We start from the raw sequence: 22,946 nt of genomic DNA, 5'->3' as shown, positions 1-22,946 counted from the left end.
CACTGACATCTAGTAGTTGCTGGTGCTATCAAGTACATTATAAGGGACAAACCCTTACTCAACATGCACAGAGGAAGCCCTTGACTCAAGCTCATTTACTAATATTTCATCTGTAATTTATTTGCAATAAAATATGATGCCTTGCTTTGAGACCAATGATAAAATTGCAGGTGTCTCACTCATAAGTAAAAGCTCTTGCTTGGCTGTCAGGAAAAACTGACTGACCACCAAATGCTGCTCTCAAGCTCTATTTGCTTGAACAGCTGCAGTTTTAATCACTTCTAAGGCAAAAGAAGTTCCTCTTATCTTGTGTCATCACCCTAAATGAAAGGTTAATTCTATGTAACAGCACTTTCCAGCAGAATTGTCATATAAATCAAGTAGTTTGGGGTGGGGTTTTTTTCATTTCCTGGAAACTTTTATTTTAGCTATGCTTCTTATTGCTTGGGTGAGGAATGACAAGCAACTCTGTGACACCACTAGTACTAGGAAGACTCCATACTTGCACTTTAAAGCCCAGAAGTTCTATAAGGAGTCCCCAGCACAGGGAATTCTGGAGGTATTTTTGAGTCCTTGGTATTTGGAGATCAACTTCATTCAGTTAAGAGGCAAAACAGCCTCAAGTTCTGTATGCATAGTCATCACACAATGAAGCTAACTCCAATACTGAAAGCAGTCCTGCAGTACTGACTTCAGTAAAAGGTGCTAAGTAGAATCATAGAATCATTTAGGTTGGAAAAGACCCTTAAGATCATCAAGTCAAACCATTAACCTAGCACTGCCAAGCCCACCACTAAACCATGTCCCCAAGCACCACATCTACATGTCTTTTAAATACCTCCAGGGATGGTGACTCAAGTAGTACAGTACAGTCTATTTAAGTACCACACAGTGATTGAGAGAGACATATTTTTCTAAGCAGCAAAATTTTTCCTGCTGCGTACTACCCAAAGTGTCCTGGAAACTGTTGTGCAGCTTGAACACTGTCAGCCTGTCTACCATCCTACAGGCATACTTCTGCATCTCAGTGGTGGTTTTGAAAACATTTTTATCGGTGAACACATTTGTTATTCTTTTGGACAACCTGTGAATCTTGTAGAGGGTCAGCTAATCTCTCCTCCACAGCAGGATCAACTCTACTTAGGTCACTCTTGAACAGCATTTGCTCCTGAGTTGTTGCTATGCCCTGAAAGCATTCAAATGAGAAAATTTACCTGAGCACCTCATGGCCTATATTTTGGCTTCCTTTTTCCATCCATCCATCCAGAAAAGTTATTTTATATATATAAATAATATAATTATTATATTTTTTTAAGTCTGGCAGAACTCAAATTAAAAAACTACTGGAATTTACATTCTAATGCTAGCTCCCTATTGCTGGTCAAAAAATTAAGTTCAGTATTTAAAACCACTTTGTCTCACTACCAAGTTGTAAATGTCTAATATTTAATATTTTCAGAGCAATAGTCTAATCCAGATTTGAAAAGCAATTCATTCTACCAAAATACTAGATATATTTTGAAATAATCTCTAAATCTACTAGAACTGTCTCTGAAAAGCACTAGCACGTGGAATGCCATTATACTTATAGCTAGAGAAGATAATATTCATTATATAACATCAATATTGACAAAAGATAGCAGAGCAATACTTTTTACTTATACATCCTGATTCTCTTTATATTAGTCAAGTGGAATTCTGCTTTATTTAATGCTTTTTAAGTTTGGGGTAACATCACATAACTCAGGCAAGCAAACTGCATTTTGCTATTCACATAGAACAGAACAGCAGAGTCTGGCTGGAAAGTGGAGTTACTTTTCAATCAAGTGTCCAGCTATGTTGCTTGCAAGAAAATGCTAAATCTTCTCCAGGAGAAAACAAACAAGAATTGTATGACAGCTGATAAAAAAATATTATCCTTGATTGCCATGACCTTAGCTTGTTCTTCAGCACTGCATGGAGGTACTGCAATTACATTTTTGGGCTATACTTTACTTTCTTACTTCAGACAGTAAGGTAAATAGAAGTCTGAAGGTTCTGACCCCTTCAAAAATATGAGTACTGCCCAATTATTTTTTTTTTTGGGGGGTGACCTTTAAGACAGAAGTCTGCATGAGATTTTGACTCACACAGCCAAATTTCTTTAGGAGTGTTTCCCCTTAAACAGCATATCATAAACAACATATATTTGCAAAGATGTTAACTGACAGAGTGTACACATGCTGTATTGATTTTACCTTAACTGCTTAAAAGATCACATTTTACTACAGTTCCCTATTTACATTTGTAACCTGACCAAGTAAATGCAATTAAGAGTACATACAGACCACAAATTATTTTTTTACCCTAAATTTGTATCTGTGATAGAATGATTCCAAATCCAATAGTTACTCCCTGTCCTGTTTTATCATCTGTTCTTGGTGTTACGTAAAGAGCTTACACTAAATATCAACATTGAGCTCTTATATAGCATTCTTAATCCATAGATCTCAAAGTATTTTACAAAGGATGATCATCATCCTGCTTCATCTATGAAAAGAAAAAACATGGAGATCTTCAGGTTGAAATTCGGATCTCGTTGAATTCCCACAGTCCACAGTGAAGCTACAATTGCACTTTACATCACAGTACCACCAGTCAGCCAGAACAGCATTCATATCCACAGACAGATCCCAGAGCCTTCAGTAACACTGGTGGCCTGTGATTTGCAATAAGGAAATCCACACACCACTTAGGCATCAATCCAGAGAGAATATGGCTTTCAATATGGTATCTTATTCAGCTTGACATTCACTAAAACGCCTCCCACCCCACATAGGCAGCACTTTCAAAAAGTGTACTCTACCTTCTCCCGCGTATCCTGCTTACAGCTATAAACACCTAACATTGCCATCAGTGCTCTAAATAACTACAGTCAGGTCCTCTACTCTGGCTTTGCTACTGAAATCAATACTGCTGCACACACACAGATACCAAAGTCTAATGTCACCATTCGGGTGTCTCAAAGTATTTTCACCTGCACACTGTAACCCCCAAATCACCTGATCTGTGGGTAACTAGATATGAGTTAGGAAGCCTCCTGCCTTCATCCTTTCCTCTCCTCTTCTAGATTTGTTTCTCATGTCCACCCTTTGCACCTTGCTCTAAGGTAGATGTTTAAACTCAGACTTCCTTAACTCTATAAACTCTCCTAGACCATTCAGAAAACCTGGAACCAAGTATTGGAGCTTGGAGGGACAAGGACTGGAAATAGACTGCCTACTAACAACCACAGAGGTTACTGGGGTGCCAATCTGATTGAACCTGCTCCATGCTACCGCATGGCCATAAAATAAGCAGTAATGCTATCTACTTCTGTAACGCATCTGATAATGTACTACCTAGATGTGATGATCTGAGAAAACTTTGTCATTAGATTGAAGTTATGGGGTTATTGTTTTGACATGTTATATCACAACGACCTCAAAAACACTTTGGACGCAGACAAAGTCAAGCAAGACCCTCAGCACAAAGATGAGCTGAAGAGCTGTGACCTTCAGGAGAGGACATGGCACACCTCAGTCCCCAGAACACTCCACACCACAAAGTAGCCAAGGAAGAGAAGTGCATGCCAGCTTTCCTGCCTACGGGGACAAAGGCAGTCATTCTGTATTCCACCGTGCTAACCCCGACGGGTTATTCTGAGGAGCTGCTCCTAGAATCCCATATGTTACATGAACTACTACTCTCTGAACTGGTGCTTTGAGGAAGACAGGGCACAACAGCAGAGGAGGTCTTAGAATAGATTGCTTCCTCTGGGACGCACGTTTCCTAGAACGGGACTGCCTTCCAAAAAAACATAAAGGCAGCCTTATGGACTCCCATGCCATTCCCTGGAACATTTGCCACGCAGAGCAAGACGTTCTAGAGAAAGCGCAGCTTAAACACGCAGTTTCCCTCATCGCTAGGTGCGGAAAGCCCACCTGCAGCTCTGCGGCTGGCGCCAGGCGGCTCCTGGTGCCCGCCTTTCGGCTGTCTGGCCAGGGGCCTGGCTGTGAGGGGCCGGGGGGGGCGGCTGTGAGGGCCCGGCCGTGAGGGCCCGGGGATCCGGCTGTGGAGGGGCCGGCGCGGCGCTGAGGCAGCGCAAGCCCCCGCAGCCGGGCAGCGGCCCCGCCGGCGGGCGGGCAGCACCGGGGCAAGGCCGCCCCCTGGCGGCAGCGAGCGGCCGCCAGCCCGGCTCGCCGGGGGCCGGGACTCTTGGGTGCCCTTCTGGAAGCACGGCTGCTGCCAGGGCTCGCCCTCGGACTGAGGCACCCAGAAATAAAGCCATTGTCATTTAAAGGCTTTATTTTCTCCTGCAGGAAAAACAGGGCGGGAGGTTGATGACACGTTTCTTTTTAAGGGGAAGGATGACAGGTAACCTCAGAGCAGCAGCAATTCAGATTACAAAGGTTTAGCCTGAATCACATGCTGGCTAAAATGTAATTTACGGCAGCTGTGCCGCATACAACTAATTTACCAGAAGATGGGAGTAGAAAAGAATGCTCCTTTCATCCTATTTATTTTTCCCACATTTTTTCGCAGCACTGGCCTGCATCTTAACAGTTTCAACAGACTAAAATAGCATGTGGCTTTCCAAAACACATCTAAAACATAAAACATGAAATAATTTTGAGACTGAAGTTTATGCCAACCACATCCTACTATTTGGAAGTTATAATTGTGTCTCAGCATGACAAAGTAAAAATAAGAACCACAACACGTGGAATAAAAACAAAAAGAGACAACATGAAAAGAGAGACAGAAGAATTAATCAAAAAAAGAACAATGTTAAGCAAAAACCTGTAAATGCATACTCTAGGTCATATGAAACCTTTAGACGTTTAGCTTCAACTACAAGTTCTTGGTGGAACTAGAAATATTACATAAATAATATTTTCACATAAATGTTTCTTGTGTGTTCAGTTCTGTGACTGAAATACAAGTTGCTTCAGTTCTAAAAGATGCAGTTACCCAGACTAAAATCACATGTGAACTCCAGCCAAATTCTGGACCCGATATCAAAGTCAGGGACAAAAATGTTCCCATGATACAGTTTCCTGGACTTCACAAAGAATAAATTCAGAATCCTTCCAAGCTCAGGTGGTTCAAGACTGCTGAGCACATACTTTCTTCCATTATACTGAAATACAACCTTTGATCCAGCTCCATTAAACTACTCAGTAAAATTATTTAATAGCAGCCTGCACTGAATCTCAAAATACTTTACGTTCCACACAGTGTATTTCTTGCTTATAGATAGTAACTCAAACATCCTACAACAAAACCAGCTGTTTTAATTCACAGCTGCAACACATAAACATGGTAAGATCTGTACCTTGTTAATCTTGACTTCCCCACTCCAACAGTTTAAGTTAAATGTCACATTTACATAACATTTACATAAAGATTCAGTTCTGTTTATACAAACCCCAGCCTTATTTTTGCAACATGCTCTATGCTAATTCATTATGTAACAACAGATTGTTTGCTCTATTAAAAAAAAAGGGTTTAATTCTGAGAAGGTGTTTGAGAGACTGTAGTTGCTCTGAAACAATTTAGCATGATTCTTCACTACTCCTTGATCAAGTTTTTGCAGGTTGTTTTTTGGTTTTGTTTTGGTTTTTTTTTTTTTAAACAAAAGAGTTTATTGGACACTCTAAGTGAGACACTTAGAGTTTTTATGGTTTTATACATCATGATCACTTGGTATAGTTCATATTTACAGCCAGTACACACACAGCAGAACATTCACAGCACCTCCCACTGCAATCCACAGGAGTTTTGCTATGGACTTCACAGTGGTTAACAGTGGTTAAGGCTGGATCTTGTAGTTGGGAACATTTCAGAAGCTTCCAAGCACTATCCAGTTTGATTATTTTTATATATTTTTTTAAAATATCACTTCAACATTATCACTGCTTTCCAGAGGAACACAATTAGACTGATGCTAACCCATTCAAAAATTCCCAACACCAGCAAACATTGCAAAACTTCCAGCACATCTGAAAGCAGAGCTCACAGGAGTCTGCAACGTGGCCAGACATAACTGCAATATTTTCTAGAAAGAGCTATAACTTTCAGCTCCTCTGTGCTGGGGTCTCTACAGATAGATGGATTGTTGTTATCTTCTGTATTTGAGAACTTTTAAAACAATTATTGCAGAATCCTTGAGGCCATGTATTGAAAGTACATCTAAACAAGAAATAATTACTAAGCTAATACTACTACCTCTTCACAGTAATAAACGCTTTAACCTTAAAACTACTTAAGTTACACACAAAGCCATTCAATCACATCTAGTAATGACTACAATTGCTTTTATTAGCAACAAGACTACATGCTTGGGTTTTCAATGTGCTAACTTAACCACAAAATTTTAAAAGTCTCTACAACGGCTGTCTCCAGCACCATCACACCTGCATCACAAGACGTACAAAAGATGGCAAGAAACCACCTTTTGTTCTTCTTAGGTCCCTGGCTAAGGAGGTATTGTTAGTGGGGCTTTTTGGTCCAAAAAGATGGTTCTGTAATGTAACTTGGAAACTGCCTGTTTCTGTGTTAGTCTGCTCTAGAAGCTTGTTTCACAGCTGGACAATCTTTGACTGAAAATAACTGCTTCTGCTACTTCCACTGGCTTTATATGCACTGCTCCAGAAGAGCACAGGGATCCAAGGGAGTCAAGACTAGTGAACACTTGCTACAGTGATGTGCCCTACTAGTCCTCACAGTTTAAAGGCTAGATTAGAGGCAGAAAGAACCCAAAAGAGAATGTAAGTACAGTAGCTACAGGTATCCTACACACAAGTGGTCTCACCTGCACATGATACCAGCATCACTGGATCTTTCCCCAGGAAGCCTATTGGCAGATTGAAGTGGATAGATGGAGTGCACCACTTGCATCTTTGGCAGTTTTTACCCTGCATGTTACTTTGATGATTACAGATCGATATAAATTGTTTACCATCATCCCCATGCGTTGCTGCTTCATCAATACAGCACCTTTGTGCCAGCACTGATGCAAGTGAGAAGAATGAGATGGGGATAAAATTGTCAGAGATGCCACAAGTAACACTAAAAAAAGGGAGTATTGCTTATTCAGTGGGTGTCCCATAGACACACAGGCTACATATAAAAGTTAAACACATATGCTCCAACTAGCCACCCAGGACTCCCGGGCAAAGCAGTACAAAGATTTGGCAAAATTGGTTAGGATTAAACCTCATTTAGAATAGATCTGCCAAATCCACACAATGCAGAAATTGCCCCTTAGGTGATGTGTTCTTCTCAAGGTGCCTGAAGGAATGTGAGGGCAGTGCTGTAGCTGTTTTTTATGGCAAAAGACTAAGGTTACATGCTGACTAAAAGCACAGCCTGAAAAGAGAAGGGAAGTCCTGAGGTTAAAAGCTACTGGTGAAATACTAGGGGACAGCATAGGGCACAGGAAGGCAAGGCTGATGTACCTGTTACCCACATCACCTATCAGAAAGGGCCCCAGAACCCCACTCAAAATTTTGTTCTTGAGGAAATTATTTGGTTAGCTCCAGGAGACAGCTTGAGCATACGTTGTTCTAATAATTGGGGTTGTTTAGCTTGGAGAATAGAAGGCTGTGGGGAGACCCTGTTACAGTTTATGTACTTAAAGGGGGCTTATAAGAAAGATGGGGACAAAATTTTAGTAGGGCCTGTAGCAATAGGACATGGGGTAATGGTTTTAAACTAAAAGAGGGTAGATTAGACCAGATTAAGGAAGAAATTTTTTACAGTGAGGGTGGTGAAACACTGAAACAGGTTGCCTGGAGAGGTGGCAGATGCTCCATCCCTGGAAACATTCAAGGACAGGCTGGACGGGGCTCTGATCAACCTGCTCTGGTTGAAGATGCCCCTGCGCATTCCAGAGCCAGCTGGACTAGGTGATCTTTAAAGGTCCCTCCCAACCCAAACTATTCTGTAATTCTTGCACATGTAGTAAAGATTAGGCGCCTAAGACACAGTGTGAACCAAAAAGTCAAACTTCTTGGCAGAGGAAAAAGGATTCATCCTTGTAGGACTTTACATCTCACAATTTGAAAGGCAGAGGTAGTTATCCAAATACCTCTATCAATCCTGTTCCAAGAAAAGTGGAATCTCTTTAATACTGTGCTGCCTAGCCCAGCTACATTATATTAGATCATCAATAGCATTAGATCATCAATAGTATTTTATGGGCAGCCACATTCAAAGCGGTAGCAGAGACTGTATAGCATTAGCGCTAGTATTTGGCTTCCAAAAGAGAGCCATGCTTTACACTGCATCCCATGTGGCACCCCATCAGGGAATCTGTCTGCAGCTGTTGGACCCCAGAATCACCTCTGATCTCACCTAGCAATGGAGTTAGAAGAGGGATACAATACAGAGGGAAAGGAACAGTTGCATCAGATGACTTTCCAAGACTTGGGTGCATTAGAGAGAAGGGGAAAGTTCAGAAGCGTTGGTTTCTGTTGTTGGGAATTTTTTGGTTTGTGGTAGGGTTTTTGTTTGGCTCTTTTTTTTTTTTTTTTTTTGACAGAAACAGTGATAAGTGCATGTTTTTTTAAGCAGGGGCATAGATCTCTTCAGCTTGGAACAACTTGAATATTGTTGAGCTTTCCAGCAAGTCTACGCTTCTCACAGAGGTTGTTACTCTTAGTGACTTCTCACCATCTCAGTGAAGAGTTGTGACATCTTTTGGGAGGAGATGTCTGCACTTTAGAAGAAGTGTGACCTCACAGGAACTGACCTCAGTGGTACCTTTCTGATCAGAGTAGAATCACAAGGAAAAACCCTGACTTTTTAAAACATTTACTTAAACCGGTTATCAGATAGTTCATTGACATAATTATTCTGTTATTCTTTTGGATAATATGAAAATATGTGGAGTTCTACAGGATTCCAGAAATGAAAACAGGAGTTGAGCAAGCTGATGAACAGGTTTTTCCTTATCTCCTTTCAGAAATACATCTTGTTTAGAAGCATAATCTCTCTTTCACCATGGGACCATTCTGCCCTTACACAGAGATGCCTTGTTTTGAACTAAAAAACCCCAAATAATAATGAAAAGAGGTGGCAAGACATAGTAAATTTTGATCCCAGAAAAGGGGATAATTTTCAAGTTTTCTATTTGGAGAACCTTTGTACTAGGTAATAAGCTAAACCTAAATAGCCTACAACTCTAAACAAGCTAAAGTAATTGCAAACCATGGGGTGAGCTGTGAGCACTACTAACAGACACCTTTGGGAGAAATTGGGGGGATGTGGTCCTGCAGCTCTTTTCAAAGCTATACAAATGAGTAAGTTTCAGTACTGCCTTTGAAAAAGTGTGAAAGTGTGGAGATCTTTCAAAAGGATCATGCTTCCAGGAACTCTCATTCTTCTCCACTGCCCTCACCAGCGTTGCCCTAAAGGAAGCACTGTTTGGCATTAGGACAGTATATGTTCTTATATGTTCACTATTCTATTTCATTCAATGCCCTGTTCCCGACACTGGATGAAATGCCTGGATAAAACAGCTTCAGTGAGCAAACAGCGCGAGGCAGCCTTCTCTCTTGCTCCTTCCCATCTAGACTGCTACCACAAAAGCTATTTTTATGCATTTTGAAATCTGAAAATGCACTCATTGCTCCATTCTGATAATGCTTAGATTTAAAACAAACAGGGTTGGTTTTTTCGGTAGTTACAGTGAAAAAAAATATTACTATGTTTGTATAGTACTTGTGTGTTTTAAATAACTGATTAATTTTGCTGATCCTAAAAGTATCAACAAATACTTTCTTTTATACTATTGTGTCAAAAGACTCAGCAAATGACCTTCCAAGTACAGTAGTATATTTGTAATGGGTAGTATCAAAACCAGTTTCCATCACGAAATTACTGACCTTTCCCCCACAAATTTATGGGGTCCCTGCTTCAAACACTGTGGTGTAGTTAATAAATGTTCAAGGCCAAGACCTTGATGTACTTAATTGCACTCTAATTTCACAAATAGTAATTCCATGATGCCACCATATTTCAGCAAGTGATTAGAAATCTAGTCCTACAATCCAATTCAGCCCAAGCCAGTAAACACCACATAAATAGCCATTTCATTGAAAAGTGTATATTACACTAACAAATCCATTTTAAAAGATAAGATGTTTAAACCTTTTCTGAGCTATCTTAAAAGTCGTATTAGGAGCATAGTTCAAAACACACCTAGAGAGATGGACAGAAATTATTTTTTTGCTAAGAATACAGAAGAAGCTGTGTAGCTGTAATTCTGTCATACTTTGTATCGTGCTTCACTTGAGCAAGCCATTGACTCTGTATGCCAGGCTACATACAGCCCTAGTCCCTTCAAATCAGCATTTTAATAAGTAATTAGGCACAGACTGTTCTTTTAGCAGAGACTGGTTTTAATGTTGTTGGCCCCACATTTTATATTTGAAAGCATCATACTGGGTTCTCTGTTCCACTGTGGCATCCGTATATTTAAAACAACATAGTATCTCTTGAACATTTCAAATGTTAATTTATAGATTTTCAACACTTCCTGCAACTCTGGTTTGTTTGGGTGTGATTTTCTTCCTCCCCACTGTTTGTATTTCACACTAGAAACCCAAACTGTGAAGAGGACCGTTTATGAGATACTATATGAACACAGAACATCTGCAAGTTCTCAGGAGCAGAGATCGTCTAAATAGGCAAAACCAAAGGCAGTAACTTTCTAAAGGTCACATGGCAGACCAACAGCAGAGATGTAACACCAAGTCCTCTGTTTCCTAGTCCAAAATTCATCTACTAAACAAATGATTGTTGTTTTTTTCTAGTTAAGGAAACCCAAGCAAAACGCATGCTGCTACAACAGAAGGGAACAGTATCTCCTCCTTAGCAGTACAGTTACAGAGAAAGTACCTGATGGCTCCCCAAGTTGTTAAACATGGGTAGATTGACAGACTGAGAATGAAGTATTAAAGCTGTCTAAGGTTAGAAATAGAACACCACGCTGCATAGAACCCACAGCTGGCTTTGAAGATACGACACATTAGTTTAAGTTGACCCTCAAATCATTCACATTCAATGGCTATTTGCAGTCCAGCGATTGCATGAGCATACAATTCCAGTACCACATCTCCACAGGATGTAAAGCAATGCAGTATAAGAGAATAATATCTTATTACATCCTTTATATGAAACAAGTGAAAGCATATTTTATGGCAGAAGCAATACCAGGGGCTCAAACTTAGAACACCAATGCTGACCCATGATTCTATCCTTGGTTAAGTAGCTGTCAGCATTCCCAGGAGACCTTCTTGTGCACTGTATTCCCTTTACAACAGCAGCATATTTTTAAACCATTTATAAGCATGATGATTTCCATTTCTTATATTATTTGAGAAAAACAATCTACTGGTCAAAATACAGATGTGACTGATTTTGTAGAACTAATACCAGAACTTAAATACATTCAGTAGTCTAAAACCTGTATCTACACACTGAAATACATATATTTTCAGCAATACTGACACTGTGGCTTTAGTGAAGACAGCTATCCATTAAAAGCTGTCGTGTTACACGCAAAGAAATACATAAAATAACCCTAATGTTACAAAGCCTACTACTCAAATGTTACAAGATGGCAGGGCAGGGGTTTGCCTGGGCAACATTAAAACAAACCTGATTTTCCCTGTGATATAGGCTTTGTGTGATGTCCTGTCTTTCACGGTTTTTGTATTTAGTTTAAATCACAAAAGCATGGCATTCAATATGATATTACCCAGTATTCCTTCCTTTAAGATATACCTTTTGTATTGTTATTCAACTGGCACCCACACCTTGGACAAAGAATTACCATTTTTTCTTGGATTTAGCCACAGTACTGATAACTAGAGAACCTGAATCTGGAAGGGGTATCTTGGATACTTCAGAGGACAAAGTGAAAAGAACACTTACAAGTGATGCTGTGCCTAAGGCAGGGAAATGCTTCCAAGCATTTATCATGCTGTCTGTAGCTATATGCTTCTTTTAGTAGCTATAGTAAAGAGCAATTAGCAGGCTTCTGTAATGAGTTCAGTAGCAAGGCCAAATCAAGGGAAGCCTAACATCACCTGATCCTTATGGTGGGACCCAACCAGCATGCTCTGGTTCACATACTGGGTTCATTCTTCCAAGGTAAAGTTCTTCACAGATGAATACTGCAACATTTCAGGGGATGAAACAACTGAGAGATTGAAATCTCTAAGGGTCTGAAGATCATAGCAAACTTCATGGTATGCATCACACTTCTTTGTAAAGATCAGTAAATAGTGATAGGTATGTTATTAAAAATGAATGCAAACGCATTCTTAGTGAACGCTTGTGACTTTGCTCACACAAAAGAACTCCAAACAACAAAACCAGTTCCTCAGTGTAGCATTCAAATACATTAACCTCCCTTTTCTTGTTGGAAGTGCCCTGCTTTAATCACTGCATTCCTCTAAATGTCAGCAAAATGCACAGCAATTATCCCACTTTATTCACCTTCAGAACATAGTCCATCCCATGCATTGAACCCATCAAGTTCTCTATCAAGAAAATACAACTGTCCTCTACAGTCACAGTTTTCTATAAAATTCAAGCCCTTATTAGAAGATATGAAGGTACTTGAGTTGCTTGTGTTACCAGTGAAAAAACTTCCTTCAGTTTTTTCTGAAGAAGAAAAAAAAATAAGAAAACGTTTTTTTCAGTACAAAAAAAAAAAAAATTTCCTCAGCAGCAAGTGGGATGCTGCCACTGAAATTTCCCAAGTCAAAGTTTTACTTAAGGACACCTGAAGAGGTTCCTTAGAGTGACATTGGGTAGATATTCAAGCCAAAAAATTAAAAGTTTCTCAAACTAATATACAAATGGAAGACAAGAGGATCTTGCTATAGAAAATATCTATTGATTAGTAGTGAGTTCACATAGCCATCTCTACTTAAAACAAAAATGCTTTTTAATATGAAATTGCAATCCAAAATAATTATTGGCTTACCTGACCAGAAAGCGATGTAGTCCAACATCAAAACTTCTGTAAGAAAAAAGATTCACCATATTTTAATAATTAAAAAAAAATAAAATACTACTCTGTTAGGTATTGTACAAACACTGCATTTCAAAACAATCAGTAATACCAAAAATAAATATAAAACTGCTGGAATTGATAAAAGAGAAGCAAAAGTGTAATATTCAAATTCCCTTCTGTAATGACATGTGAAATTTAAGATTATCATCATATGGAAAGATTTAGATGCATGTTAAAAAGCTCACAAATCCCTTGTTTGGGTATTTCTTCAGTAAAGCAGTAACATTCAGAGTGGTATAACCCACACGAAGCATAAATTGTTTATATTCTGTATAATTTTGGAAGCATCCTGAAAACCAGCGAGTCTGCATGTTTCCTGTCACATACACAATGATCCTCTACGCAAAACTACTGTGCCATCCCTCCTTTCCCCTTTTGTGCTCTTACTGCACTAACGGATCACTGTGAATTCTCTCCATGATAAAGAATAGTCAAAGAACCCCCTTAAGTCTCCTTCAGATACACAGAATATACTGAGAAGTGGGCCTTACAAGTGTGTTCCACTCAGCTCTGGTGAGGAAAATAACTTTGAAGATTTCTGACAATAAGTACAAGTTAGATCACACTAAATTACAAGAACCACGCCTAAAAACTTCAGCATTAACAACATACATTAGCCATAAGCATCAGTGTTTGTTTCCCTTTTCTCAGCTGTCCCTCAGCTAGCTCAGCAGAATCAAGTTCACGAACAATATACTAGCAAATCCTTGATACTACAGGATGGTATCCACTGATTTCAGACATTTACTCAGTATCTGAAGTACGTGCCAGTTTTATGATACTATCAGTGTAATCCCAGATTAACTGTGTGCATAACAGCACAATTGGAAAACACAAATGTCTTGTTTGTAGTGCTGGACTTGCTCTGAAATGGGCTTCATTCTGTCCACAGAAAACGTTTTTGCATATACTAAACTCAAGAACCCTGTTAAAAAAAAAAACAACTGATTGGTCATTTGGGTACAACATGGTTTTATTTTAACAGTATTGCTTGCAGTGTGCTGCCTCCTACCTGGAACAAGAGAAGTCATCAGATAGTTAATGGCATCCTGATAACAACAGATAATGAGCTGTAGAAATTCTAGGAGTTAAAGAGGGAGGGAAACACTGGTTCAGCAGGGTGATGATGAGGGGAACAAATTTCCCACTTAAAAGCTGCCTTGCAACAGAAAAAAATATTCTGCCAGGAACATGCACATGGCCACCATTAAACCTATATTTTCACATTCCTAAAATCATTCCCCATTTTACATTGTTGTTTTATTACTGTGTAATTATGCTGCAAGAAGTGTATCCAGTTATCTTTCCGCGTTCCTCTTGCCTGAACACATACTGTAATTTGGCTCCCCCTCTTCACCAAAATATTCTGTGTTGTACAGCCAGTTGTTTGTATCAGAGCTGCCCACAGTCTGCATTTATACCTCTGAAAAACTTTTCTTCCTAGGACCAAGCACTTCAGTATGCTTGTGCTGGGATGGGGAAAAGAAACTCATAGAATTCCAGGGAACAGACATATGCTAAATAGTCATCTTGTGTATCTTCAGCCAAGCTCATCTTTTCAAGTTCTCCTAGCTATCCTGCAATGGCAATGACCACATCTGCTATTGTCTCTGAAGGGACACAACAACTGAGCTTCTTGTGGACAGGGATGTGGCGCATAACAGTACCACCACTTTTGACAACGAACGAAAAGCCAGAGGGCTTTGGCCTACAACGAACATGGAAACTGAATGATCCTGCTAAGCTGAGATGATCAGAGCTGAAGGAAGTTGGGTGGACAAAGTTGAGGCAGAGTGGGCTCAGACAGGGAGGGAAAATTAGACCTTTGCTGTGGACTTCAATGCCATCTTTTCTCTCATTTTTCACCGTTACCAAAACATAATGCACTTGTTATTAAAAAAAAGCTTTATACTTTATTTCATGCAGGCTTTACTGATGGAAATATTTCCACAAAGTATTCAATAAGTATTAAAAATGAACATGCATAGAAACAATTTATTAGAATAAATGAAAAGAAGGAAAAAAGATTAAAGCCTCACTAGGTCCATTATTCCTAAGATGGATGCTGTACTGATACTACCCAAGATCCTGAATTCTCAGTGTAAGCAGCCAGTTAAAAAAATTAACTACACTATGACCAACAGAATTTTGAGAATATACAGTAGAATCAAAGTGTGCACCTAGATCTTAAAATCACCTTAGGATAGTGTAATTGATTAGTTCTAAAAGCAAGAACAAGGCCAAACAATTTCAAACTGTAAATGAAAAAAAATAGTTGGGATTGCTTAAGGCTATGGATATTGGGTACATACACTTTTAAGCACCTAGGATAACGAATAGAGAGTGTGCAAGGCAAAAATACTGAAAAGCTAGAGGCTGGTTTTGACAAAACACTATCACAGACTTTCAGCTGTTCTACTTGTTCATATTTAAATACATACTGTATTTAAGTCTACAAGTGAAGTTAAAGTACAGTGAAGTAGCAATGGAAACAGATCTGGTAGTTGTAATTAATCCTTCTGTTCTCAGATGGAAATATAAAGGGGTAAAAAGGGTTTGTATAGCAATGTTCAGACTGCAACTCAGGGTGGAGTAAGCAACTTCATTAAATGAAAAAAAGAACAAGTTATCACATTGCATTTCTATTAAACATTTCATAATGATCCCCTTCAACATCACAGGAATCCACCTATCAGGCACAACAGGGTGTCGCCACAATTAACTCAATTACACCTGCCACAATTACACACCACACAGACATGATTATCTAAGTACACCCATATTTACTTGACATAGCAATATGGTTTATAATCAGCTTCAAACAGTGTATTTGATCCTGAGCTTCTCTGCAAAATACAGGATTTATCTGGTAGCCCCTGCAATTTAGGATGCCTCAGTTACATAAAAGTTTCACAAATGCTTTTTGAAATCCTATAACGAGCACAATTTTCTGAAATAAAGGTTTTAATTAAAATATAAAACAACAAGGGAAAGGATATCCATAGCAATACAAGTAAAAAATGCTCTGCCAGTTAAATTCCTTACACTGCTAAAATGTCAGTAGCAAAATAATACTTAAATTTTTGGAGAAATAATGGGTAAAATCTAGTTTTTCAAAATAGTAATGCAGTCTTTGAACAGAGCAAAATCTTGACTAGTCAGTGGAACAATAAAGGGGAGATATATTTAACCTCCATTTCATAATCATGTTGCTCATTACAGACAATTCAATAGCTATTTACTTTATAAAAACAACTCTAATTGCATTCCTCTGAAGGGCAGTTTTCAATCAGTTCTGTACACAACTAATGCTTTTGTTAAGCATGAAGTTCTACTTTCTGATACATTTCAACAAAAGATTATACATATAATCTTTCCTAATCAAATTCGTCTTTTCCCAGTACATCAACTAGAAATGGGTGACCAACAATATACATACACTAAACTAACAAGGACCTTTTCCAAAATATAATCTTTGAAATATCTGCCTGCAAGCACACATCTCTCTCCTCAAGGTACATTTTCAGAATTATTTTAGACATGTGGTTTCTGCTTTGAAAGCTAAATGCATAATGCAATGAGGTGCCTCCAAATTTGCATTCAGCACAAAGCTGATGGGAGAGAAGTAAAGAGTCCTTTTATATAGAAAAGATATGAAAAGGCAGAAACATGCTGGTATGAACCATAGTCAGTAGCAACAGCACATGCACTGAAATTGTCAATCTGATGATTTCCAGGGGAAAAAAAAGTACAAAAACCTTTTTGTCCCCAGGATACAAAAAGGCGTATATACATATCTGAAAGCCAAATGAGTAAAACTGTGATAAGTTGCTGTTCATGCTGCAATAAGGGTATCAGTGAAGCCAATCATCTGTTTCCCTCTTGTGTCATAGGTACTTTAGACTCACTCTGAGATTTCCATCTGTTCAATTTCTTTATAGTTGGACCTTATTTTGAAATCCTGTGCTCACCACTTGCCACTTAAGAGTGCATGGTTCTTCAAGTGTATCTGCCTATTGCAAGCTGGTGCATGCTGATATATATCAGGATCAAAAACTGGTCAGAACCTTCTAGGACCTTGTTCACACTTTCCTGGACAGATGCCCTGAGCTCAGCACAGGTCAGCAGACACGGTGGCTCCTAGTGGACCTACAGATTGACACACAGCAACAGACTTGCTCCTGAGCATTTTCATCAAAATGTCCACCCCGGTCAGCACTCTTTACAAGCATGTTATCCGATGGATTGCATATGGGTCCCACTTTCCACAAGGCTGTGTGTTCCTTTAGCTGAGGTCTAAACTCAAATTCCTCAGCAGAGGAGTTGTTTGAACCTTCAGTATACAACTTTTAAATTCAATGATGTTTTGCCAACCAATGTTATTCAAGGACCTGATGCCACACCTACCTAGATGAAAACTGCTACTCATTAGCAGCATTAGGGACTACAATTCGTAATTCCAGTATGATGGCTAAAGGACCCCCAAATCACAACAAGGTTTGACTGTGAGACCTCATTCCCAATAATTTACAGCCAAAAAAACTTAAGTGCCAAGCACCTGTCAGGATCATATGAATCAATTTAAAGTTAAACTCATTACTAGAACCATTTTTTATGAAACTAATTGCAGTAATTGGAGTTGCCAAACCCTGATTTCCCATATCCATATTTTGAAACCATGTGCTCAAGAGAAAGCAGCACAGCTTTGTTTTCTGTCAGTTCCTCCTGAAGGACTGCTGGGCTGCACACTATTCCTGGAAACAAAACACAACAAATCATGCAACATTTAGCATAATCTAGGAAGTATTTGGCTAACCATGCACTTCAGCAAAGATACCCACTGCAAGCAGATGGCATACTACCACTCTGAAAAGGCAGACAGCGGCACGATTCTAACTTTGGGCCCTTCCTTATGGGGAATAGATCTAGGTAGATAGCTTGCCATTTTAAAGAGTTCGGAATCAGTAACATATATGGAGACAGGTAAATGTGATACTGTGTGCCCACAGACTGTATTGCATTGCAGACAGAAACATCCTAGATGCGTTAAAAACAGTCATGTTGCTGCTGGAACATGAACACTTTTGAATGCAGGAAGGAATGGTGTAGTTTCTGTAAGCAGAGGAGGAGTTCAAGCAGCAGCACTACCCTACATTTCACCGAGGCAAACAATAATTGCACTTAAATCTCTTAAAATCAGCTAGACTAGTTGCCATCTATGGTGATGATCCAGCAAGTGGATTATTTGTTACAGCTTCAGCACTCTACCCTGTGGGTATTTAACATCTCTCAAAAGAAGTATTGTAGCCACTGCAACATTTCAAGAATGGCCCTCCACACTTTCTTTTACAAAGATGGCTAAACTTGACATTAGAAAGTGTAACTCATTCACATATCCTCAGGGTAGCCCGTCCTATTTAACCATAGAACAGTGTTTGCAAGACCAGCACTTCCATTAGCAGCCTTTGCAAATGTATCTGGCATTTTGCCGGTGAGCTGCTGACTAAGAGTCTCTCACATCAGGACATTTTGCACTGGAGACGGAGAGGTCACTGAATGACAGTTGCCTTCACTGGCACAATGCTTTTAAGTTGCTTCATTGTTCCTCCTTGTCAAGTAATATCTTGGAGCCAGAATGCCCAAGAGACTGTGTAAATGACAGAATTCCCCTGACAGATGCCCCACCATTTATTTCTGGATCCTCCTACTTCTGCTCATCTGTCTTCCAATGCTGCCCGTGGCAACCTCCCCAACTGGCAAGCCCTCAAAGATGAAAGCTTCCAAGTTACAAGTAATTACAAGTGTGCAACATAAGTCTCAAACATGTTTTAGAGTCTCGCTGAAGATAAGATTACTACAGGGAAAGCAGATAGCAAAGTCTATATGCAGGTTTTGTAACTGCTATTATTTAATGTCTCAGTGAACTATAAAATTTACTGAAGCAAATTCCCTAGAGGGGGTACGCCTAGTAGACTAAGTATTTTTCAGGTAGTGACTGCTACCAATTGCTTCATCATCATCTTCATTATTAAAGATCTGGGAAAGCCATCCATATTTTTAAGACACTTTTGCCTGTCTACAACTTGCATGGATTCAGACATACTGTTTTCTGCAAGTTTACTTGAAACCTACACCTTCACAGCAAAGCTTGTCTCTTCAGTGACAATCAGCACACTTCCTATTAACTGCCACCACACTAGGATACACTATTTAGAAAACAGATGCACAACCTAAAACAGAAAAACAAAAATCAAGTTGCCACAAGATATTTTACAGCAGAAATAAAATATAGCAAGCAAACGGAAAATATTCATCTAAAAAGCCCAGACTGTTTAGTCTTGTTTGTTTTTAAAATGAAGATGGGAAGATGCATGATAAAAAAAAAAAAAAAAAAAAAAAAAGAGATCCACTACAATACAACCACTCATTTGGATCTGCTACCTAAACTATAGAATATACTTTTGGACACTGAACCTTGAAAGTCACATCACATTTTCTGGGGACTCTTGCCACATACAAGCATGTTCTTGGAGTTCTCATTTTTACTTTGGTCTTTTAATTAGTGCAAGACACTTGGTGAATTTCACCCACATAGATTTTCCAGTATTCCCACTGATATGGCGTTGGAATCAGAAACAAACACATAATATGGAGCTCTTTTGGCTTTCCTATCATTTCCTATGGAAAACCAAAACATCACCATTCTTACTACGCAACATACAATGAAGCAAATCCTGGCTCAATCCAATGAGAAAACTCCTGTTTAATGAAACGCAACATTCTTTTAAACATCAAGATTTTAAGAACTACTTAAGCCTAGATCTCAAGCTTCAATAGACTGTCTTTTCTTTGCAAGCTTTGATTTTAAGTTTTAACCACCTGCAATGCAGCAAACTAGTAGTAGCTCTCTTTTGTCTCAATGTAAAAATGCAGTTAAAAGTAAAAAAGATAAATCTGTTATTTTAAAGAAAAAATATGAAGACTGTCAAATGCTTTTATATCATGTCTTTGACAAGCAATTTCTTGTTACATTAATAATAAGCAGGACTTGTATATACATGAAGATATCATATTCTCTGACACTTGCTTAAGTATATGCTAGAATTTTAACACTACATACTTAGATAAAACACTTTGAACTTATGTTCTGTTTCTTCCTGGAATGATTCAACAGTACCAGGTTGCCTTTTGGTTTCCTCCATTATTAGAATAACCAAAGCTGCCACTGCATTCAGCTTGTGCTACGTGCCTCCATCCAGAGTTCCCACTCACTGCTGTGGAGCTCTTCAGGACCAATACAGCCAATGTGTAAATATTCACCTTACCTCACAAAAACAGTACTTTGTAAATATGTGATTAATTTAAGGGTAAACAGAACAAACCCTAGACATTTTACTTGTGAAGAATTTCCTGCATAGCATTGCAGGGAGAAGCTAGGGCTTCCTGTACCTATGAGAATGGTGGAAATCCACACTGAAATACTGACCCAGTCAAAATCAGCAGCAAAACCCTCACCGATTTCAACAGAGGCAGAAATACCTGGACTGACTCTGGCAGCCTGTATAACACAGGATACAGTCAAACTTTGGTATACACTTTGTTAAAGGCACCTTCACCTCCGAGTAGAAAATATCAGTAAGTCCCAAATCTGTAGTTTCAGTTATTAGTTGGAACCTCAGGCTGGGGACCTGCACAGCAAAAATTATCTACAGTAAGATAGCTGCAAGGAGAAAGTTCTTTTGTGGACCACGTAAAGAGACAACACAAACTGCTAGTGGTCTCAAGCCTAAAAATCGTATCCATAATCTAAGATGTTTTGTTGTTTCATTTTAATTTAAACACACAATCTGTATTATATCAGAAAGTCTGAGGAAAGTTTTAATGATCTAACACAGCAACTTCCCCCCACCCCTACAATCTCCTGACCAGAGAGACAAGCAGAATTTTAAGCAGACATCAGTCATTGCCGATGTTCATGTAAGATTACGCACAGGTTTGCCCACTTAGGAGGCTTTAAGACAAATTAGTTCTGTTTCTCACAGATCCATCACATTGGATCTTGGTGATACAGTTCAGCAGATACTTTTCTTAAAAAGAGCAAATCTTCTTTGTATTCTGTTACTTCTGTATTCTCTCCTAGAACCTTTCAAAAGAAATATTACTTTAATTTTATACCTTCCCTGATTCTTCAAAAGCCTGTGGTAGCTCACGGAGAGTGATGAAACCTAATGCCCATTATTAGTGGCAAACTCCCATAGGGTAAGTTCTTCAGTCTTCCTCAAGTAAGACTCTTGCAATGCAGTGCGATTGTCCAATTATTATGAGTTCCCTATCTTTACTGCAAATGGAACAATGAAGTTTATTAATAGTCATTACTCATTTTCTACAGTGGTAGTGAGCAGCAGTAATAGTTCGTATCTATGCAGAGCTCATGTCAAATACTGTGAAGAATGGGCTTCATGGGTGATCAGCAGTAGGTGGGCTTAGCTTGTTTGTTAAAAAAATTCAAGTTACAGTAACAAACCAGTCACTATGCAAATAAGTTTCCAATAATTATGCAATTTAGACCCAAGAAGGATTAGTATGCTTCATTATTGTCTCTTTTTACACTCCAAAGAGACATTTTTTTTTCTCTACAGAAGAGATTTAAGGAGCCTTTTAAAGCTTTAATATAACCAGCAAAATGAGCTGTACAGTAGGTAAGAACTGTAGCATGCACTAATTTGGCTGACATCAGAAGCAGTTAATTTTTTTGTCTCTATCGGCAAAAGAATGACTAACCAGTCCAGGACTAAAGTGTCTATCATCTATTTAGGTGACATTAGCTAAAAATAATGAGTCACAGATCAATGTTCGGTTTTAAGCATTCCAACAGTTACTGAAAAATATAACAAGTCAGTAAGTCAGGAAAAGGGTTAATTTTCAACTTGGAAACAAGTTATTCCACTACCAAAATTGTGCACTAATTCTGCAATTAAATACCCAACTTTGGGGCAAACAGCTTAAGTATTCTGATATTGGTAAGCAGATGTAACATTTAAGTTACACATAACTCCACAGACTTTCTAAGGAGGGTTCTCTTCAAAAGACCCCCCTGACTCCAGCCGTTACTCTGCATAGCAGCTGTGTATGTCACACAAGAGCATACTGCTTACAAGTACCACAGGGGTTGTAGGTGGCCAGGACATACAGAGAGATGTGCCTTACATTAAACCCTGGTCCTTACACACCAGCAGAAGGAAAAAAGAACGCTTTTCTGTCTGAGACTCTCACCCAGCATCTTCAAAGACCCTGTAAAAACTTCTCAAGAATGAAATATAGTATTCTTTAAGCTTTTTAAGGCACATCATCCACAAATCTATGCAAACACAAGCTTTCCATGAAAAACTGTTCTTATACATGTTATTTTTACTACCGATTTGGGATCCAATTTGGTGTACTTGTCCACACAGGACACACAAACCAGATCTTATGACTTCAGGGTATTACAGTTTGCCAAAGGAGGCTTAACATGGCTCATGGGCATTGATGTATTTGGACTTCTGCACACTTTGGAAATACTGATTTCTTCTTAAGGTTTCAGTACAATTTGCTCTTAGTCACGAGCACCAGGCCACTTCAAAACTGTGCGTGTAATTTATTTAATCAAAATATGCTTTTAAATATTTTTTTTCATAATTCAAGATCACTTTTAAAAATATTGGGTGGGGAAAAGGTGCCTTTTGATTTTTAAATAGAAATGCTGCAGCACTCACATTTTTAAGATTAAAACCAGTGAGAAACTAGATCATCAAAAGCCATTTTTGTTTTACCTGATACACAGTCTAAAACA

The 22,946-nt window shown here is 38.9% G+C and overlaps 1 protein-coding gene across 1 annotated transcript in view; it reads right to left on the bottom strand.

Annotated features, from left to right (window-relative positions):
- HHAT (hedgehog acyltransferase) overlaps nt 1–22,946 on the bottom strand; it is a 161,384-nt gene that overhangs the window by 111,385 nt on the left and 27,053 nt on the right. Inside the window, exon 9 of the mRNA XM_040612122.1 lies at nt 13,025–13,060. Within this exon, the coding sequence (XP_040468056.1) occupies nt 13,025–13,060 (36 nt within the window). The remainder of the gene's footprint in view (nt 1–13,024; nt 13,061–22,946) is intronic.

Source organism: Falco naumanni, chromosome 12 (genome assembly GCF_017639655.2).
Source record: "Falco naumanni isolate bFalNau1 chromosome 12, bFalNau1.pat, whole genome shotgun sequence".
Classification (NCBI taxonomy): domain Eukaryota; kingdom Metazoa; phylum Chordata; class Aves; order Falconiformes; family Falconidae; genus Falco; species Falco naumanni.
Note: the sequence above shows the minus strand (reverse complement) of the source record. Positions and strands in the feature narration are given on the sequence as shown.